The sequence below is a fragment of the Excalfactoria chinensis genome, chromosome 3 (genome assembly GCF_039878825.1).
Source record: "Excalfactoria chinensis isolate bCotChi1 chromosome 3, bCotChi1.hap2, whole genome shotgun sequence".
Lineage (NCBI taxonomy): Eukaryota > Metazoa > Chordata > Aves > Galliformes > Phasianidae > Excalfactoria > Excalfactoria chinensis.
In genome coordinates, this window is record NC_092827.1 from 17,793,880 (window position 1) to 17,802,458 (window position 8,579).

Here is an 8,579-nt window from a genome sequence, read left to right on the forward strand (position 1 = left end):
TTTATTAGTTCTTAAGTATGTTGATTTCATATTTCACATTTCATTCTCCACTGAAAATGTATGAGACTTAACCTACACCACATCAAAGCGCTGGTAATACTTACACATCTGCTACCACCTTGTGACGAAAAGCATTACTGGCTTCATTGCAGAAGGAATTCCTATTTTACTATTAAAATCTATTTTACTATTAAAAAGAAAACACAAAACCAACTTACACTGTTTCTACTTTGGATTACAGTAAAAGCTATATATTTTTTTTAACACAGTGCATTGTAGCCCAATAAGCTATTGACTGTCCATCCACTCACTTTGTAGCACAGACACCAGCACCACCAGCCAGCATATTTTGCTCATAAAGCAGCTTCATTCACTGAAATGAAATGAACCATCAGCTCTTGGCAGATGGTTACTCTAGTCAATTACCGAGCAATCAAAAGCTGAACCCTTATTTGCCAAAAAATCCCAAATGTATTAATGCATTACACTAATCATAAGACTTATCAAATGACAAGTCAATTCTTCTGGCACTGCTTCCCTATCTAAAATATGGGATTTTTTTTTTTCACTGTTTTAAAATTTGAAGGAAAACACTAGTAGAAATGATAGCTTTTGTACTACCCCACCTAATTTTACAGTGGCACAAGTCAATCCCTTGATTTGCTTCCAAATACTGTTGAAAAAAAGAATACCAAAAACGTAAAGCAAAAGGAAGAAACATCTTGACACTGCATTGCTGATGTGTCATAGTAAAAAGAAACTAGTTCACAGCATCAGCCTGCATTTGGGTACGCAGTAGATGAAGTGAGAATAGCATTAGAAGCATTTACTTCAGACTGAAACACTAATCACCAGAGCTTCTGCCTGTTTCCTGAAGCACTATTTCTGAGAACTACCACCTCACACACAGAACCAGAAGAGGCAGCGCCTGATGCAGGCTGCCTGTCAGACAGACTAACTCAGCTCAGAGCAGCCACCTTTCTACCCCTCACGCTTAAAGGTGAAGCGGCCATTTTCCAGCCCCATGCCGGCGCCGCGGGGCAGGGATTCAACCGTGCCGGTTCTCGCGAGAGGACGGTCTCAATAGCTATTTGCACGTCTTCTCGCGAGGCTTCGGCCGTGCTGAGGCGGAGTGCCGCCGTCGCCATGGAGCAGCCGCTGCAGGGTCCGCCGGGGCTGTCCACCATCCTAGCGGTGAGGAACCTTCCGCGGGAGGGGAGAAGGCACCGACCCCTGTGTGTAGCGGGAGCCTTTCTTTCTGTTTGGGAAGGCTGGGTGCTCGGTCGCGCAGGTGAGCGCGCTCCGTGACAGCACAGGGTTTGGTTGCGGTGCGGAAGGCGGCAGGCCGCTCGTCACGACTGGGGACGCGTCTCCCGTGGTTGCTGTATCTCCTTTCTCTTTCTCCACAGAGGACGGACTGGGCCGAGCCCTGGCTGCTGGGGCTGGCGGGTTTCCACGTCCTGTGTTTCTTCCTGACCTGCTTCTCTTTCCAACACTACCGGGTGCAAATAGGGCACTTTCTGTGCATGGGTGAGTAGTGCATCCGTGCTCCCGTGAACTTCGTCTTTGGGAGATAAATGTCATCAGCGTTGTTTGCATTTACAGTATGTTAGGGATAGTTTTCTCGTTGAGCAAAGAGTTTTGTAATGATCTTTGCAACTGATAAAGTGAGTAGAAAGTATTTCTCTTGTGGCCACGTGGCTGTCTGTATGTTATGTATTTTAACTGTTTCAGAGCAGCTCTAAGCTATAAATACTTAATTTACAAGACTGTATGAAGCAGAGACTTGAAACTTTATTTGTAGTGATAGGAGGGATAGGTGAAGTATAGATGTGGCACATGCATGGTTAGTGCTGTGCGTTACACAGCAGCCCAGGAAACTTTTTTACACTAGAGCGGACAAGAAATTGAAAAACAGAAGCATTTTCCTGCTTGTTTTATGGTAAGAGTGACAGGGCAGTGGAACAGATTGCCCAGTGAGGCTGCAGTGTCTCCTTCTATGGAGATATTCAAGACCCATCTGGACAGCTGTGTGACCTACTGTAGGGTACCTGCTTTAGCAGGGAGGGGTTGGACTTGATGATCTCTTCAGGTTCTTTCAGGTATCTCTGATCTCTTTCATGAGTATCATGATCTTTCAGGTATCATGATCTCTTTCAGGTATCGCTGTGATACTTTGGTATCTGAATTCCATACCAGTTACAGGGAAGCTTTGACATTTCTTTTTACAGGTGCAGCTTAAAAGCAGTCACAGCAAAGATTGTGGGAATTATTATTATTTTTTTAATTGATAATTTATTTTCTGAGCTCTTGTGTGCTCAATTAACTAAGATTTTATGTTGTTTTTGGTTTTTTGGTCTGTAATGTATTATTTTTTTCTCTCTCTTACTACTTGTTAGTAACTATATGGGATGTTAATTCAGATCTGCTTTTGTTCAGTTAAATAGTGAAAGTAGTTTTATCTTCTACACATCAAATTGTAGTGTATGATATATATATATATATCTCATACACAAGGCAGAACTGATGGCAGATTGTTTTCAAAGAGACACTGAATCTAATACTTTGGTGTTTCTTTTTGTGCAGTGTGTTTAGTGTACTGTGCTGAATATATAAATGAATTAGCAGCCATGAACTGGAGGTAAGTGTTTTCAATTTCACATTTAAAAGTGTGTTTTTCTCATATCGTTCCCCAAAAAGCCTTTAACCTAAAAGAAAGCAACTTAGCATTAGAATGGGATAGCAGGGAGTCTGTTGCATGGATACAAAGCTTTTGAGAAAGCCAGAGTAGTACAGGTAAAGGAGCAGACAGGATGTGATCTTTGGGGTTTTTTCGTGGGTGGGTGGGTGGTGGTAGGTTGTTTTGTTTTTGGCAGCTGTTACAGTTTAATAAGCTGAAGTTAAGAACTACTTCTCAAAAACACTGGTGCTATATTATGTACTTATTTATTTATATAAAAGTCATTAAAATTTGCCCTTTTACTAAACCTGTGTATGGGACTTAAAGCAGTGGCTTATTTTTATAAGAACTGAAATTACATTTTCCCAATGTAACTGAATATTACATGGTTAGCAATTAAGTTTAACTACAGAAGTACTGTGAATCAGTGCTTGGCTTTCCTAAATTACACCCTTACTATGTTTAGTAACCACTTGGTTACCTCTTCTAATATGAATAGCCAAAACGAATATCTAAAAGGTAGTTTAAAAGACTTCAGGATAAGCATGATTTCTGAGGCACAAATATATCTGTCACAGTATGTTATTTTATCTGTGGTTGTTGTATGGGGTCTTGAGCCTTAAGGAAACCTTATAGTCTCTTTCTTCAAGCTTCATACAGTATAGTGCTCATGTACATTTGGGGATCCCAAAAAGTAGGATCGTCTGTACAATATCCACATTGAATAGTTATTCTTGAAGGTATAATGTTCTGTGATTCATGCTGAGTAAAGATTTCTTTATTTTTCTTCTTTCAGGCTGTTTTCTAAATACCAATACTTTGATTCAAGAGGAATGTTTATTTCACTTGTGTTCTCAGCACCTCTACTGGTGAATACTGTCATAATTGTGGTGCGTATTTATACTTCCTAAGTTGGTAATTAAATGTGTATGGACGGATTTAAATGTAATGATTTACCTGTTTTTCAGGTCAACTGGGTTTACAGAACTTTAAATGTAATGACTGAACTGAAGACACTACAGCAGAGAATTAAAGCAGAAAAGGATAAAAAGAAGTGAAAGTATCTAATACTTTTTCGTTTACAATTTTCATAACACTTGTCCAGATAATCGGTCCTTCTATATGTTTATCCAGAAGGAACAATTTTTTTGGCTGATATCTGTGACTTTACAACTTGTGGTTATGGACAGTGAAGAAAGGAAGTGCCCATAGTACATCTGATCTTCATGAAACTGAGAAAACTGGGTTCACCAAGTCTTTGTATCCTTTGATACAGGCTAATTTTACACCATGACCAAGTCTGTTAATAGCACTGAGAAAGAACCTTCCAGTTTCCATTTGCCTATATCTTATTTTTTTACTCCCCGTGAAAACTGTGTTGAATTGTATTTATCAAATATCCAGTCTTCTGTTAATTTACGCCAATGGGAGCTATGTTGTGAATTCAAGTAAATGGAAGAATTCAGAATACCTCAGGAATCCATGCTTCTGTGAAGCATTTCACTTCTTTATAAATCACGTTTCATACTTCCTTTATGCATTGTGTGTCAGTGGATAGTTCTGATACGGTAGCATTTTATAAATAAAAATATCTATGATATATTAAGTTGAGATTTTTTTTTTAATCTTTGTGTCTCATGCAAGATTTTACCAAATCAGTGATTTTTATTTTATTTGTGTGAATACTTCAAGTAATGGTTTTAATGCCGTTATATTGTCTCGCTCCAATATAGGAGCAAGAGGGATATAGGAAGGTGGGGAGGTTCTTTGATGTATGTATACCCAGTGTGAGTTTAAGAAACAACAGTTCTAATGTTGGTCTGACCAGTTTATTACAACTCTTAATCGGGGAGATGAGGGAGGACAGACATGGTTACCATGTAGGGTGATGGGAAAGGGAAGGCAGGCGATAGTAAAGATAGGAAATAGAAGCAAGGAGTCTTTGTAGGAAGCAAGAGGGAGATAGTCATCACCATGGATCCAGCGAGGTTTGTAGTTCAGTCATTGATCTTCAGTAGTGGTGGGTCATCAGGCGTTGTTCCATTGATGATGACAGTAACCATGGCAGCAGTTTCCAGTGGTAGTACCAACTTATAAGTCCAGAGTGATCGAGTCAGCTCGCTTTGGAGTGGCAGCTCAAATTCAAAGTAGTTGAGTCAGCTCTCCTTGGAGTGGAAACTTCTGGCTCTGGGACCTGAGCAGAAACTCCTTTGTTCCCATCTTCCAGGCCTTGCCAGCAGATAAGAGGGAGTAGGGATGCTCATCTGCATCCTGTTTTACACAGGACATGATGGCATTATTCCCCAATTTTCCCACATGAAGCTGGAGCTGTTTAGGCACAGGCCAGATCTTCCACCTGTAAACACTTCTGAGCAATCTCTTCTGGAGGCAAACAGTTCTGAAGGAAGGTGCTTTCAAATGCCCACAAAGTGATCTTGGTTGTCACATGGTAGCACCTGTCACTTGCCTCCTCTATAAATCAGTGAGAGTCTTATCACAAGAAATGCTTCAGGAAACAAGCTTTGAGCCAGAAAACAAAGGGCTCTCACAGTAACTTGGCATAGCTTTCCATCAGGCATTTCAGACTACTTGGGTATTTTTATATGGGCAAACTAAAAAGCCACCACTACTTTGAAAGAGTGAAGAGAATCCATCTAAATGAATATAAGACAGGATATGGCACCTGCTTTCAAAACCAAAGAACAAGCTTGTTCGATTTTTATATGGACAGGTGTAGTTCTTGCCTGATTTGGAAAGGTTAATTTTATTCTTACACTTTGATGGGGCACAGTATAGAATTTTCATACCTGGACCTAAGCTTAACCACACAACCATGTTGGCCTTCCTCCTGGGAACTGTTCTTCAGCAGCACTGTTGCTCTCTTGTTTCAGTGTCATGTATTTAAAGCTTGTGTAACCTGTTATACGTGAGATGCCACCAGATACTGGCAGCTTTTGCTATCTGCTTGCTGAAGTTCTCTTCCCTCTTATCCTCAGTGTAACTGACCTTTCAGGCAGTGTTTAATTGCATGTTGTGTTAACAATAGTAATGTTGCTGTTTAATATAAGATCTCATGGCACCTGAGTCCTTTCACAGGTAAAGTGAGCCCTGCAGTTTGAGCATCGGGGACTTAATTTGTAATTAGCAAGTAGAAATCCATTGTGGCTGAATATCATCTGTTCATTTCTGATATGGCTGCCATAATGCAATAGCTCACAGGCAGATAATACTTAGAATTCGAAGTACCAGCGTGGCAGGTGTAATTTAGTCCTCTAGGAGTACCACTGAGTGAGAGTATAAACAGAGCCTCATTCCAAAATTGTACTGATATTCACGAATAGTGAACATTTCAAAATAGACATTTCACCACGCTTATCAATTTGACTTTAAACCTTCCTTGCCTACCCAAACTGTAAGTAAATTACGTTACGAATATTAAATTGCGACAAATTAAATTGCTACAAAATGCAGATCTCGAGGGAGATCATTGCAGATCTCGAAGCTCACCACTAGGTGTCACTGTTTCACACGCAGCAGTCAACCCCAAAGAATCGGTTCTGGGGAAGTTTTTGACATTGGCTTCATAAATACCTTCTGCATCATTTTGGAATAACTATGAAAGCTTGTAACTTCTGTAACTGTAACTTCTGAAAGCACAGATTGTCCTTGATCTTCAGTCACTTGCAAGTATTTGTTCTTGTTTTATAAAGTGAAAAGTACTTTTTTAGTAGCATTGATGAGAAGCAGAGTCAGGGCTGTGTTTTGGTGGGTGTTTTAAAGCTTCACAATTTGGCACGGAAACAGTTATCCCTTCTCACTCACGCTTACATTTACCTATGGAGGTCTTCAAGTAAAAATGTGTCATAACTGAAACAAATATGTTTTTGTGTGAGCATGCAGGAATGCTGACTGAAAAGCTCTAATTTGTTAACTGGCAACTTAATGTGCCTTCCATTTCCTCGTGATTACCCTTATGTAACTCACCATTACTGTGTCAGGATGTTAAATATGTGTTTATACTCAACTGTAGTCATAAATGAGGTTCTCGATATCAGAAGTCATTTCAGCCTTTCTACATAGCGTGGCAAACAGTTCTTAGTGGTCAGATGTTTGATGAGAAGTCGTATGTGCAGTGTTCTCTGCATGACATTCTTGTTTAGTTACCCTTTTAACTCACATGAGCTCCACTTACACTCACTCCTTTCAAACTTTCAGTTTGAATTTACCTCAGCCCCTTCCTGAAATTAACATACATTTGCGTGCACTCTGAAAATATGAGGGTTGTGAAATGAGAGTCTTGTAACTCAAAACTGAATTACTTAAACGGGCCTCTGTTCTGCAATCTGTCCTCTGGCCCATTCCTCAGCATTGTATCCGTACTTATGCGGCAGCTTTTCTGCAAGCCTAGAGAAGCATAATGAACGGGAAATAACTTACAGGATGTGAGAGGAAGATCTCTACATTTCCTGTATTTGCATTTACTGCTTCATTTAAAGAAACCTTTCTCCTGTAGTTTCACAGATGTAATGAAGCTGAGAAAAAAAAACAACAGAGGTAAGTTCCTAGTGTGATTTATAACACACTTCTTAAGTCCTGAATGAAAAACAAAAGGAAAAAAGACTTGTATACCTTTTGTGCCTTCGAGTCCAGCAAGGACCTGGGTTTTGTTAAGGGCCTGGGGTCATGCACCCTGAAGTCACATATAGAGAGAGATCTACAAGACACTGAGTCATTTCCTGTATTGCAGGAGTCACTACTTTGCAATCATAGTCTTCACTTTGATTTGGAGATTGATGAAAGAACCAATTTCTGATAGCCACCTTTGAGAACAGGTGATGTGTGAAGTTTGTACTCAACAGAAGTATCAAAAACTCAGGGAATGGATGTACCAAATAGTCACTTGGTCACCAATAAACTTGCTGTTTTTCCTAGCAGAATCCAGGGAACGGAGTATTTGGGTGTTTAAATACATTTGACCCGCTTCAAAGCTGTAAAATTGAATTAGAAATAGTTTTAATGACTAATTTGTCAGATTTTAGATTATTGATGCTGCAAGTAATTGCAGTCTATTTTTCTTTCAAAATTACTCGGTCAATGCAAATAAAACAATCCCATTTTATCTATTGTTTTAATTGCCCTAAATCCTAAATTAGTCTAATCCTTCTACTGTAATTACAAAAAAGTCAGGACACAGAACATTCCTTTGATTGACAAAGACTAATTTATATTTAAAAAAAAATCAATTTGTAAATAAAATGTGTGCTGAGTTTTCTGCTTACCATTTGTTTCAGGCAAAACAAATCTGAACAAAAAGTAGCTGCATGGATTTATATGTCCCCAAACTATGATAACTGTCATGTTATGTGATTCTCATATAAACGTTCATATTGAACATTGAGAAGAGAAGGCTCTGGGGAGACTTCATGCGGCCTTCCAGTACTTGAAGGGAGCATATAAACAGGAAGGGGAATAAGGTGGATGGTGATAGGACAAGGGGGAATGTTCTTAAACTGAGAGAGGGGAGGTTTAGGTTAGATATTAGGAGGAAGTTTTTCACACACAGGGTGGTGATGCACTGGAACAGGTTGCCCAAGGAGGTTGTGGATGCCCCATCCCTGGAGGCATTCAAGGCCAGGCTGGATGTGGCTCAGGGCAGCCTGGTCTGGTGGCTGGTGACCCTGCATATAGCAGGGGGGGTTGAAACCAGATGATCAGTGTGGTCCTTTTCAACCCAGGCCATTCTATGATTCTGTGATTCTATGATTAAAGCACTTTTTCAACATACTGCTTATTTAATTCTTGTACACATTAATATCCTTCAATATTGACCAATTCCAAACTGTAATGCTTTAAAATTTTCTCAAAATCAACTGAAAGATTGTAGCTTTATTAAGACTGC

The 8,579-nt window shown here is 39.7% G+C and overlaps 1 protein-coding gene across 1 annotated transcript; it reads left to right on the forward strand.

The window, feature by feature from the left end:
• The first annotated feature begins 1,017 nt into the window (after positions 1-1,017).
• Positions 1,018-4,281, forward strand: TMEM18 (transmembrane protein 18). Its single transcript, XM_072332725.1, has 5 exons — positions 1,018-1,194; positions 1,410-1,530; positions 2,587-2,641; positions 3,477-3,570; positions 3,649-4,281. The coding sequence occupies exons 1-5, from the start codon at positions 1,147-1,149 to the stop codon at positions 3,736-3,738; spliced, it is 408 nt and encodes a 135-aa protein (XP_072188826.1). The 5' UTR covers positions 1,018-1,146; the 3' UTR covers positions 3,739-4,281.
• The last annotated feature ends 4,298 nt before the right edge of the window (positions 4,282-8,579 follow it).